Source organism: Delphinapterus leucas, chromosome 9 (genome assembly GCF_059928025.1).
Source record: "Delphinapterus leucas isolate spDelLeu-1000000601 "Yukka" chromosome 9, BTC_Dleu_Yukka2, whole genome shotgun sequence".
Taxonomy (NCBI): Eukaryota; Metazoa; Chordata; class Mammalia; order Artiodactyla; family Monodontidae; genus Delphinapterus; species Delphinapterus leucas.
Genome location: NC_143137.1, coordinates 13,528,006 through 13,541,529, shown reverse-complemented (window position 1 = coordinate 13,541,529; position 13,524 = coordinate 13,528,006). Strand labels below are relative to the sequence as shown.

Below are 13,524 nucleotides of genomic sequence, written 5' to 3'. Positions count from 1 at the left end.
TTGGTTTATAAGTCAGTACTCAAAGAATTCATGACCAATATATTCTAATAACACAGGAGCACTATATACTAGTACTTTATTCTACTGTTATAGTCTATCTACACAAACACGAGAAATGAACACAAAGAAAGTAGAACTAGACTGTATGACCATAAAATTATCCATGATGGTACTACAGGAAGGTTGCCTGTAGATACAGACACCAATTTAAACTTTGAGGTCATCATTAATCTTGTCTCTACAGGTTAAGTCTGACTACTGCTCTCATTTTACAGTCCTACAGAGGTAGCTTCTTGTTTTCCACTAACTTCAGCCATAATGGCAGCTCTATCTGCAAAAAAATCAAAGATAAGCAAGAAACAACATAAACCTGAACGGGTCAGACTACTGTATATGTTTCAATTCTTTGAGAAACCACTTTAATTCTTTAAAAGCCACATGTGAAAATACAAGTAAAATTTGTTGCAAAGGTAGAGGCAAAGGGAAATCACTTTCTGTCCTTCATTTAGCAGACTCTTGTTCTGAAGGAGAACATGTGTACCTAACTAGCAGTTTCCAAAAACCAAGTATCAGAGAATGACTCAGTTTCTAAGAGGACCTGGGAATTTGCTACAAGTGCAACTTCTGAGACACCTCACCTCAGACCAACTAAACTGGAAATGGGGCGGGGGGCCAAGCAGCAATCTGTAAGTAACTAGGTGGATCAGGGAAGTGATAAGGGGCTTTATTTTTTGTAGATAATCCTGATCTTGTAAAGTGGGTAGAACTACCACCACCCCTTGCATCCTCCCTCCCATCACTGACTTTGGTCTCTTTCTCTTGAGTAGAGTTATGAAAATTTCATGTTGGCAGACCATTAACTGCCCCAAATATGCATCTATGTACAGCTGATCCAGAGTAAGGAAAAAGTGCCTGCCTCCTGGGTGTGTCAATTATCTAGAGAAGGAAGGTAGAATAGCATTAAGTGCACTCCACTTGTCCACTGGATTGAAGGATGTATAGAAAAGAGACTCATATTTACCTAAAGGAGCCTTGAAGAAGCCTGCCCCAAATTGAAATGTGAAAGGTTCTATTCAAATTACTGGCATGGGGCTTCCCTGGTGGCGCAGTGGTTGGGAATCCACCTGCCAATGTGGGGGACACAAGTTCGAGCCCTGGTCCCGGAGGATCCCACGTGCCACAGAGCAACTAGGCCTGTGCGCCACAACTGCTGAGCCTGCGCTCTGGAGCCCTGAGAGCCACAACTACTGAGCCTGCGTGCCACAACTACTGAAGCCCACGCTCCTGGTGCCCGTGCTCCACAACAAGAGAAGCCACTGCAATGAGGCCAGCTCACTGCAACAGGGAGTGGCCTGAGAGCCCGCGAGCAGCAACGAAGACCAAACGCAGCCAAAAATAAATAAATTAATTAATTTTTAAAAATTACTGGCATGTATACCTTCTATGTGACATAGAAAGAAAAAATGTTAACATCTTGGTGGAACAGCTATAATTATCAAGAAGATCCTGAACTACCCTAGGGTTTCAGTCCATAACAAAACATAAGAATATAGTAGTAGGAAGTCAAATTCTAACTATAATTAACCTAATTTCAACTATTATCAGGTTTAACTTAATCTAACTAGGTCTGAACTTTTGCTCAACTACAGGGCAACTTTCTGCAAGCTTTGAAGCTGTCTGAACACCACATAACACAAATTTGAGTTAAACCACTTGCGCCAACAGGTACTTTTTGACTGTATAAATGAACAGATTAACACTTAAAAAAACCCAACAACCCAACAAGTCAATAATTTCATTGTAATCACCACTAGTATAATCATGCTTCAAAGTATCTATAAAAGTATCCACACACACACACACAAAATTATCCACAGTTGGTAATTGCTTATTCATTTGAAACAGTCTCACTGTTTGAATACAGTTGCTTACTGTCCCATCCCCAGTGGGAACTTTCACAATTCTCAACACAAGACAAAGCTGTCTATACCTTCAATATTCTTTGGGGTCAGTTTGAAGTCAGAGGTGCACATACTGATACAGTTTTAAGGCTTGATAAAATACCTGCCCCTGGAGATTGCAAAGCCGTTGCTCCAAGGAGTTCAGCTCCCTGACACCTGCATTTCAGTGTCCAGCAGGATGCTCTTCCTCAACACTTGTGCAACACCTCACACCACTATTACTTTCTGACATCCATGATAGTAAAAACTGTTCCCGAGAATCCAAAATGAAAGAGTAAAACTCAGAGTCACTGGCCCAAGACAGTGTAGCATGGCCTGTTGGCACCTTTTGACCAAGAGCATAATACAGCAATGACCAAGAATGGAGAGAACAGAGGGGAGGACAGGCTGGAAGGCTAGGGAACAGATTCTGCAGGGCCTTTTAAGTCAAGTTATCTTAAAGCAGTAAGAAACCACTGAAAGATCTGAAACAAGGACATGTCAGAATTAAATTTAAAATTTTAAAACACTACATTAAACTGCCTTCTTCCAGGTGATTACATTTACGTCTAGGGACTTCAGTTGATTCCAAGTTTCAAGAGCCAGCAGTGGATGCAGCTACCAGAACAGTTAATACAATCGGGCTGCAGCAGCAGTCAACTGTTTGGATCCAAGTAGTAATAAAAAGCACACAGTTTAAGAACTGGGAAGACTGTTTAAATTCCAGCTTTGTGACCCTCAGTAAAGCTATTTTGTCTTAGTTTCACCACTCTTTCAGATTTAAGAACTTAAAAAAATAACAAAAAAAACCCTCCATGTGTGCAGTAGCAGCTGCATAGTGTCTTTGCTGGCACTCGAGTTCATTTCCCCATCTCCCCTTCCACATCTCTTCTCTGCCTTGACTACATTTGTTTCCGACCACACACTGTAAGAGGTACACACTAATGAATCGGATAAGAAAAGCAAGAGACCTAGATGTCATGCCATAAGATGATTTTAAGTAACTGGAGTAGTTTGGCCAGAAGAAAAAGGAATAGCCTTTTGCAGCACTATTCCTGGCAAAGTCAATACATGTGGGAAGCTACATCATAAACCTGGCTCAGCGTAAGGACTGAGAACTAGAACTATCCAGCAATGAAATAAGCTCCTGAGGTCCAGAACTAGCATCACCAAAGGAATTCAAGCAGACACAAATCACCTGATACCGCAGAATCAACAGAAACACTAGAATACAAGCCCTAATTAGTTACTGCCAAATACTAAGCATTATTTTACATGGTTGTTTGGTACATATGGTCTGGGTTTCTGGTTTGTTTTACTTGCCTTTTGTCTCTCAGTGATATTAACACTGTTGGTATAATTATAAACAGTCCTCACAGTGAAATCCCTTCTTGCCAATCCATGTCTAAGAGATTATGACATGATAGTGTAAGTTATAATCTAAAGAGGAAGAAAGGCAACTCTCCCAAGAATTTCTCCCCATTTTCTTTTTTAAATGCCACCACCAAAAAGTCATCATCCAAATTCACCTTAATGCCAGTGTCCAGGCTGAGCTTGCCTTCAGTTAAAGACTGGGCCATATGATTTCTATGGTTCCTTCCACCTTGAAGATTCTATGACTCCAATCAGACATTGTCCAGTAATAAAGACAAATACAACTGACTAGAATCCCCGACTGCTGTACCTCTTGGAAACATAAGCATGGTTACCAAGATGTATATAAGAAACCCCAACAGTAGCTTGTGAGGGTGTAAGAGAACCACCCAATACCCTCAAAGTACTTCTAGGCGTCATAACAACCTGTCTGGGGATTTACAGAAATTACAGAATATTAATTAATTTGGCACTTAATCACTTAATCTGCTGTGACACTGTTTACTCTGTTACTTAATTCTTGATAAGTACATGTACCCTATTTCTCAAACTAGATTGTAAATTCCTGGTGTTTAAGAACTATAGTTTATTCTGCTTTTTATCTTCTGTAGTACCTGTACACATAATACTTAGATATGTGTTCAGTAAAAACTGTAGAAGACAGCTAGGTGTCATGGGGAATCACAGTGCCAGCAGCAAATTAATTTCTTTCCCTGGGCTGAATAACTTTTTCAATGCCATCCCTTCAAAAAACACTGAAGTCTGAAAGCAATAAATTTTACTATGGATATCACAGCACTTGGATAAAGACTTTCCGGAAAAATTCCCTTCATTTTTACGCTACACTTAAAGTTTTTGAAAAATCAAAATGAAAAAACACTTGGTTTTTGTGTATTATTTCAATACACTCGTCTACCATTGTAGAAGCACTCTGATAAAACATTGTCTAAGTTCAAAATTACAACTTGCAAGTTACAACTTTGTTGTTTTAACCCCCAACACTCAAGAAAACTAGAAGCAGCAATAGCATTTCTAGTTCACAGCACTAAATTCTAATAAAAGATATCAAAATGGCCTGGTGGGGGCAGCATAACACAGTTCCTTGGGAAAAGTATACCTAGGTTTTCCTTAAAGGCCGCGAAGATAAACACAATGACAGAATTTCAAGAGAAATATTTAGACAATACTAACCAACAAGAAAATACAGATGATTCTGAGCAACCAAAAACAAATTTATAACATCCAAACAGCTAAGAGGATTATACTCTTGGTGAAGAAAACAGCCTTAGTCAAATTCCTAGATATAAAGGGGGGAAGAGGCACAAACTAGAACACTATCTTGAATTCTCTTCAAAGGAGATTTTGCTATCAAACACAATGAAAATATTTATAATACAGGCATTTCTGCATTTCCTTCAACATCTAGCTCTATGTCTCTCGTTGTAAGCACTAATGCTTATTTACTGAATAACTGAATGAGGTAGTCCCAGAAAGATATACACATGTTCTATTAAGTCCTTTGTCTTTGCTGATTTACAAGGGTCGTCCACTTCTTAACGAAAGCAGAGGAATCTTACAAGCACATATCAAAGTGGGTAATTTTAGGTGTGGATTTATCAAGATCAATTTAAGCATTTACTGAGTATACCAGAAACTGAGTAAAGCCCTACAGATACAATGATAAACAAAACAGGGCCCCTGCTCTCAGAAAGCTCAAAGCTTACAATAAATAAATGAAGATATCATATTTGTTATTCCCCTATTCAAAAGGAAGAAAGATTTTTTAACAGGAGATCGTGTTAGTACTTAGAACAACTGAAAACAATATCAAATATTAAAATCCAAGACTTATCAACTAGCCTGTGCTTTTTTGGATAACTGTCTCAAGCAAAAGCTATACACAGCTTTATATGAAAAACAAAAACAACAGCACATCTAAGCCTGTATCTGATACATAATGCTTCTTAGAAATATTACTCAGCTATGTAAATTTCTTAAATATATAAATCTATTGGTTCATGGGCAAGGAACTCCCACTGGTCCAGGATCAATCTGGGATCTTTCAGAAACTCAAAGATCCTAAAGGTAGACAAAAAGGAATGATTAGTCTGGTGAGCTGTTCTGAATTCTGATGACACTGGTGAGGAAGTAGAAAAGGGGAAGTAGATAAGGGAAAAGTGCCTAACAGAGGGGAAAGTAAAGTGTAGAAGTAATACCACATTCTGGGCAGAAATGAGTTGAGCTCAGATACAGACGCAACAGGATAATAATGAGACAAGTAATATATAGTAATGTCAAGTTAGTGATGGGTATTCAAGGCTAAACTATATTGAGATCAGAGTCTGTGTAAAATCAAGGCACTGAATAGAGTTCTTAAAGAACCCACATATTAAAGGAAGATTAGTCTGTGTATAGATAGATTGGAACTGCAGGATGAATGGCTAGAAAATTCAGGAATGTAAAAGGTTACACTACTCCCTTTATTTTTATATTTTTTATTTTTATTTATTTATTTTTTTGCGGTACGCAGGCCTCTCACTGCTGTGGCCTCTCCCGTTGCGGAGCACAGGCTCCCGACGCGCAGGCTCAGCGGCCATGGCTCACGGGCCTAGCCGCTCCGCGGCATGTGGGATCTTCCCGGACCGGGGCACGAACCCGTATCCCCTGCATCGGCAGGCAGACTACCAACCACTGCGCCACCAGGGAAGCCCCTAGTCCCTTTATTTTTAAAATAGTCAACTAGCACATACATATCAACTGTAACATTGTAGATAAAAAAGAAGTAACAGACTCAAATAATTGGTTCCATGAATAGGAATTTTAAAATTCTCATTCTTTGGGATACTGCACAAGTATTCTAAGGATCTACAGATCACTGATAAAAGAAGCTACCTAAAACGGCTTTTATGCTTTCTACATCCCGTTACTGAAAATAAACTTAAACTTATCATTCATGCCTTAAATGTATCATGTTAAGCACTGAGAACGCTTCACTCTCGCTGTTAATACCAGGGAAGTGAGTTTTGTATATTAAGAATATTTTCAAACATTTACATATAAATTAAATTACCCCACCTAAGTGAAAACCGGCGTTTCAACTGATTTTTTCAACCGATTGAAAAACAAAAGCTTCTAGGCGCTTACTGATCACTTTTTAAAAATCCAAGTACAACATCCAATTAAATGCCCTAATCTTAAACGTACAGCTCGATAATTTTTTACAGGCGTGCACACGTCAGTATAACCGTCCTCCACTAATCACTTAATTTTTTTTCCAAATATTTTCATCCGACATCCCAAAACAAAACAAAATCTCTCTCCTTTGGGAGCGACGAGCTCCTTGACTCCCTGAAGTAAGATGCGTGGATTTCAAGAGATACCTTTAGCCGGGCCACGGGAACGGCAGCTCGTCAAATTTAAGGCGGAGGAGACGACCCCGGCCCGGCACTCGGTTCTAAGACAAAGCTCAGAACCGCCAACCTCGATAAACATACAAAGAAGAAATAACCAAAGCTCCTGCTCCAGGTGGGGCGGGGGCCGAGAGACCCGAGAAGACTTTACAAACGGATGACACGGCGGCGGGGCCCGGCAGCCAAGCCCCCTCGCCGGGGCCCGCGGCGGCGCTCCCCGGCCAGGCAGGGTCGCCGGGAGGCGGCGGGCTCCAGGAGACACCACCAACCTCCTTCTCGAAACGGCGAGCTGGAGGCAGGGGCTGGGGGATCCGGCGACAATAAAAAGGAGGGAGGAGTCATCCTACCTCTCCCCGTGCGCGCTGCGCGCTCCGCCGGGTGCGGGGAGACTGCGGGCGGTGCGGCGGCTCCGCAACGAGGCCGCGCGCGCCCGAGCCTCGGCGGCCGGCGGGGGTTGACGCAGCGCGGGCGGGGAGGCCGCGGCGGCCGCGGGGACAGGAACGCCGGCGGCGGCGGCGGCGGCGGCGGCTACGAAACGCCGGCTCCCCTCCCACCTCCGGCCGGTCGCCCGCCCCTTCCTCCGGGGTCTCGGTCCCCTCCCCGCGCCCGGCGCCGGCCGCGCTGCGTCTCACCTGCAGGTGACCTGTTTAGTCCAGCCGCCGCTGCTGCCGTCGCTGCCGCCTCCCCCGCCCCCCGCCCCCAGGGACAGGGAGGTGACGGTGGGGGTAGGGGTGGGGGAGGCCGCTGCCACCGCCGCCGCTGCCGCTCGTGCTCCTGATGTTGTGGCTGTTGTTCCGGGAGCTGCAGCCTCCGCCATTACTGTTTATCCCACACAGCAATGGCGCCGGAACTTCCGGGATCACATAATTCCGGTCCGGCTGCGGGGAGGAGAAGGCGGCAAGGCGAGGGGTGGAGAAGGACACTGAGGCGCCCGCTCGTTCCCCTCTGCCCCGCGTCGCGTCTCAGAGCGATCTCGCCGCTAGCACTGCGGGCCGGAGCCCGAGCGCCCCCGGCCCGCCCCCAGGGCTCCCTGATTGGTGGACGAGGCAGCCCCGCCTTGGAGGGGCGGGGCGAGGGCGGGCTACCCCAGGTGAGGCCCACCCCCCCCACCTACTGCCCCCAGGCTCCACATCCAGGGAACCAAAGTCCTCATTTCAAGGGCACTGACTTAGAGGAATGCGTCCCAGCATAGGCTGATGCAGTGGGGAGGCGGAGTGGGATTGGGGTCCTGGGTTTGAATCCAGACTTCCCTGGCTCTACCAATTACTAGCTGTACGAACTTGAGCTGGTTACCCATTCTCTCTAGCCTCAGTCTCCTGATCTCTCAAATGGGGGTGAGAGTAGGCCCCACCACATTGGGTTGTGGTGAGGTTTATATATGTGTGGCAATCACTGAGCTTAGTGCCTGGCAGACTAAACACTTAATAAATGTTCTCTATTATTCTTCCCATCAGAGGTGGGATCTCTCAACCCAAGAGAATAGCATGGTGGCTAAGCAAATGCTCTGCAGTCAGCTTGTCTCCGTTACCTCCAGGCTTCTCCCATTCCTAGCAATGTGTTTTTGAGTAAGTTAACTTACCTCTTAGTCTCCTGCTTTCCATCTGTAAAATAATAATAATAATTTAAAAATAACTCCCTACCCCAGAGACGATTATGAAAATTAAATGAGAGTCCACTGTGCTTCACACTACAGTTTTAACTTAATAGATATTGAATAACAAAAGCTGTCTGAAATATCCCAGCTTCTAAGAGTTATTTCTAAAACTAAGAACATTAAAAAGTATTTAATCCTACTTTCTGATTAAACCCCATGGTCCACACAGATGCTGCATATTAAATCTTGAGCAGTTTTTCATGAGCCCTTAAATTTGCTTTTCTATAGTCTCTCTACCTTGAGAAAGTGAAAATCCACCCCACTGATAATCAGACCACAATGTACCCAACAGACACAAACAAGGACAGTGGCAAAGCCAACAGAAAACAATGTTTCACCCAAGGCCACAACATGACTGCAAAATGACTAACAATCCCCTTTTGAGTACTCACAGCTTTTTGCTAATGACCTTCCCAGCCCCACTTCACTTCTCCCTCTGACCTCCCAAAGAAGATTTATGAGACACCCAGTTTCTAAACTGCCCCACCTCACGACAGCACCCCAAACCAGAGCTGGTCTCCTCTTCTGCTGTGTTTGTTACCCAAAAAGAGCTTCAACCCTGTGAGAAGCCCCTCCCTATTCCCCTTTCCAAGATGCCCACATTCCGCTCCTGGGTGGCCTCCCCTGCTGCGGCAAGTTAATAAATCTTTGTTGGACTACAGGTGTGTCCCTGGTAGTCTTTATCTGTTAGGGTTTATCTGTTGTTGTTAAATAACAAAATTTCAACCAAGTCAATTTTATGATCTAATTGGCTTTATTGAACAATTCATGAATTGGACATCTAGAAAGGAGTTGCACTGAGCTGTAGAAAAGGAAAGGTTTTTAAAGGCTGAAAGGGGGCAGAAAAAGGAACTTATTAGCAAAGAAAGCATTGTTTTCCCAAAAGGAACAGAAGGGGCCTACTGGTCATTATCACCTCACCTAGTGCTGACCAGGTAATTCCAGGTTGACTGGTTAAAGGTTACATTCCTGGGGGGTTGAGACAACAGTTAGGCTAGGCATTAAGTCTTGGTTTGGTGATGTGCGGTTTAGCACAAGTGACTCCATTTTGGGCATTCTGTCTCCTTTTTAACACAGTCAAGTGATAAATTGTGTTTTTAAAACGTGGGAGTAGGAAAGGAAGTACTGAAACTTTATGTTAAGAAAGAGGGTCATTTAAAACAATTCTTCTATTTTAGAAAAATCCTCTTGTAAAGTATGGACTCTTTTTGTCTCCTCACTGCTGCCCTCACCTGGAAGCAGTGATGCTCAGCTCAGGGCCCTCAGTGCAGTCACATGAGATGGTAAAAGATCTGAGTCACAGAGATACACCTGGAAAGGCCCTGGGCCTCAACTTTAAGAGGGATTGAGGATGGAACCCAGAGCTGTCCCCAAGACCCCATGTGCCCAGCCAAGCTGAGCTCTGAATTTTAGATCTTCCTGTTCAGCCCTGCAGCCAAAGTGACTTTCTCTGCTCCAAGTTCTCCAAGGAGGGTTTCAATCAGGGTAAGTCTTTACTAGGCCCCATCTACAGACCTCATCTCTCTTCTGCCCCTTTTTCCGCTTCTCCAGGAACTCTGACCTCAAGCTTGTTACCAAATGCAAGTTTGTGTGCCCGAGGCACAGTGAGGCCAAACAGACCTAAACATCAGAGTTTGGTGCAGAGAGAGGTTTATTGCAGGGCCAAGCAAGGGGAACGGGTGGCTCAAAAACCCTCAACTCCTCGATGGTTTTCAAGAAGTTTTTACAGGCAAAATTTGGGGTGAGGGCTGCAAGGTGTGTGACTTTCTTCTGACTGGTTGGTGGTGAGGTAACTGGACGGTGCTGCAGGAATCTAGCGTTCAGCCCAAAGTTGCGAAGTTACCATCCTCCACCTGGGTGGGGACCTTAGTTCCTGCAGAAGAACTCAAAGATATTGTTATGTACATTCCTTCAGGAAGAACCAGGACCCTGCCCCAAGGTTTCACTATTGTTTCTTGACTACTCCTTCTTTGTTTCTGTATTCCCTCCCTTCCCTGATTAGCAACTGTTTGAATCCACCCTTTGGGACTCAGGGAATATCAAGGAGGCTGAATGAAGCTTATAAACAAGAAACTGGGGGCAGGGAAAGGATTTGTACTTGGTTTCATGCTGACCCAAACACACAAGTCACACTCTCACAACCTCATCATCTAGACATTTCCTTGGCTACCTCCTCCAACTTTTGCCAAAACTCAACCAGAAATTCTCAAATCTCGGGGCTGGGGGTGATAAATTGGGAGATTGGGATTGACATATACACACTACTATATATAAAACAGGTAACTAATAAGGACCTACTGTATAGCACAGGGAACTCTACTCAATACTTTGTAATGACCTATATGAGAAAAGACTCCTAAAAAGAGTAGATATATGTGTTGACTAAAAAACTCTTCACAAGCTAAAAGTTGAGAGTTATGTTTTATTCAGCTGGAGTTTTTAGGACTTCAAGCCCGGGAGTCAGCGTCTCAAGTAACCCTGAGAAAATTGCTCCGAGGAGAGGAGAGGGGGGCTGGGGTATATACTTTTGTAACAAAGGGCAGTTAGTAGGAACAAAAGATTACTGTTAATAAAAGAAAACCGGATATCTCAAGTTAAGGAATTTAACATTTTTCTATGTATGGGAAGATGCAAAAGTTGGGCTCACTGAAATCATTCCTTTGATATGCACCTCAGCTGTCTGGGGCCAGTATCCTGTGTTTTCACGTCCTGAGTTTCCTCAGGGCTCACCACAGGGAGTGGCTGCAGTCTGATGGCTGCTAGATGGCAGGTATGCTTTCCTTCCTGAGTCCCCTCAGGGCTCACCAGTGCAGCCTAGTGAGCTGCAACCGCTGATGACTGCTGATCCTTTGTTTACTGATAATGGCAGGCAATATTCCATTTGTCATATATATGTATAACTGATTCACTTTGCTGTACAGCAGAAACTAACACAACATTGCAAATCAACTATACTCCAATAAAAAATTAATTAAGGGATTCCCTGGTGGCACAGGGGTTAAGAATCCGCCTGCCAATGCAGGGGACACAGGTTCGAGCCCTGTTCCAGGAAGATCCCACACGCCACGGAGCAACTAAGCCTGCGAGCCACAACTACTGAGCCCGTGCGCCACAACTACTGAGCCTGTGTGTCTAGAGCCCGTGCTCTGCAACAAGAGAAACCACCGCAATGAGAAGCCCGCGCACCACAACAAAGAGTAGCCTCCCGCTCACCACAACTAGAGAAAGCCCGCGCACAGCAACGAAGACCCAACGCAGCGAAAAATAAATAATTTAAATAAATAAATTTTTAAAAATTAATTTAAAAATTAAAACAATTAAAAAAAATAAATTCTCAAATCTCAATTTCTCCTCTGACTGCCTTTTAAAATATTGCAACGTTTCCTCACCACCTCACCCCACCCTCCTACACTCCTAATCCCCTTACTCTGCTCCATTTTTCTTTTTCTTTCTTTCATTTTTTTTTTGGCATGCAGGATCTTAGTTCCCCGACCAGGGATCGAACCCATGCCCCTGCAGTGGAAGCTGGAGTCTTAACCACTGGATCACCAGGGAAGTCCCTGCTCTATTTTTCTTTATTGCATAGTATTTACCTTCTAATTTACTATAGAATTTCTTGTTATTTATTTTTTAATTGTCTATCTCTGCTAGCTAGAATATAAGTTCCCTGAGGGCAGGAATCTTTACCTATTTTGTTCAGATGTATCCCAAGTCCCTAGTACCGTGTCTGGCATATAGTAGGTGCTCAATAATATGTGGGCAATGGATGAAAGAATTCTCTGTTGTTAGAAAAATTACTACGCCTTGTCTCACCATCCATACCAATAGGAATAATGATGTTTTGTATTATAGGGAAACAAAATAAACAAAGAGTCATCCCTTTCTCTGGGAGAAAAGTTCAGCACACGGCAATCCATTTACCTCTTCACTCACAAAATATTTATTAGTGATTTTGATTTTGCTGGACCCATGCTACCCAAACAGCCAGGTTACATAGGAATCATGAGCGGACTTTAGTGCCTGAACGTAGTAGCCCGGTGACATTGGGCAAGTTCCTGCCTAAGTATCCTCACTGGTGAAATAAGGCCAGTGGTACACCTTCCTTATAAGTATTAAATGAGTTAATATATATAACCCTCAAGGAACAGTCCCTAGGTGTAGTAACTGCTAGGTAAGTATTTATTATTGTTTCCATTGAAGTTGTTATATGATGTTAAAACAGGGTTGCCAGATTTAGCATATGAAAATACAGGATGCCCAGTTAAATTTGAACTTCAGATAAATAACAAATCGAGTTTTAGTGTAAGTATATCCCAAATATTGCATGGGATATACTTATACTTAAAACATTCGTTGTCTGAACTTCAAATATAACTAGACCTCCTATATTTTATCTGGCAACCCTACATCAGAATCATACTTGATGCTTTTCAAAGGCCTGTCACCTCCTTGTCTAGTTCTAGTCTCACAACGGGCTTTTCAAGTTGAGCAAGCACAGATTATTTTGCCCCTATGAATCTGAGCAGATGAAGTTGAAGAGACAGGCAGAGATGCTGTGCAGGATCACACAGCCCATGAGTGACAGAGCAGAGCTTGAAGCTTGAGGAATTGTAGCTGTGGGGCTAGTGTTCCTTCCCCAGCCGGTACTGGAAGTCAGGCTCTCCCCTAGGGGAAGCTTTTAATGTAAAAGGGAAAGACTACAGACAAGACGCAATCCCACTTGTCAGTCTGTGCTGAGTGCTACAAAATTAAAGAAAGTATAAGAGATAAGGCTAGCATCGTGCCAAGCCACTGTGGATTCCATTGCTGTGGGCAGATCTACTTTGCACTCTGTGGAACAACCTTGAAAACCTTACTGTGTGAACTCTAGTCCACACAGTAAGCACCAATATTAATCTTCCTGTTATTTTCTTTCCAAAGGGGGTTCAAATAATTATTTGGTCTCTGTAAAAACACTTTGTATTTTCACATAGGTCAGTGGTTCCCTGCCTTCTTCGGTGTAAGTATCCTCTCCAACAATTTATGAATTATTTTGTATTAGACGCTGTGTTAATTTTTGCTTTGTATAATTTTTTTTTAATAATAATACAATCATGTGACTAAACATTCTTTTTAAAAGTAGAAAAGGGCCTGACAGGGACTTCCC

General features: G+C 43.4%; 1 protein-coding gene across 4 annotated transcripts in view; it reads right to left on the bottom strand.

Annotated features, from left to right (window-relative positions):
- MKRN1 (makorin ring finger protein 1) overlaps nucleotides 1–7,711 on the bottom strand; it is a 28,754-nt gene extending 21,043 nt beyond the window's left edge. For 2 of the 4 annotated variants that reach the window (XM_022579668.3, XM_022579676.3), the window contains exon 1: nucleotides 7,357–7,711. In XM_022579668.3, the coding sequence (XP_022435376.1) occupies nucleotides 7,357–7,541 (185 nt within the window). In that variant the 5' untranslated portion in view covers nucleotides 7,542–7,711. Of the gene's footprint in view, nucleotides 1–6,694; nucleotides 6,787–7,071; nucleotides 7,225–7,356 lie in introns of those variants that run through there. The other 2 variants (XM_022579684.2, XM_089917318.1) reach the window with 2 other exon arrangements.
- Nucleotides 7,712–13,524: the final 5,813 nt, after the last annotated feature.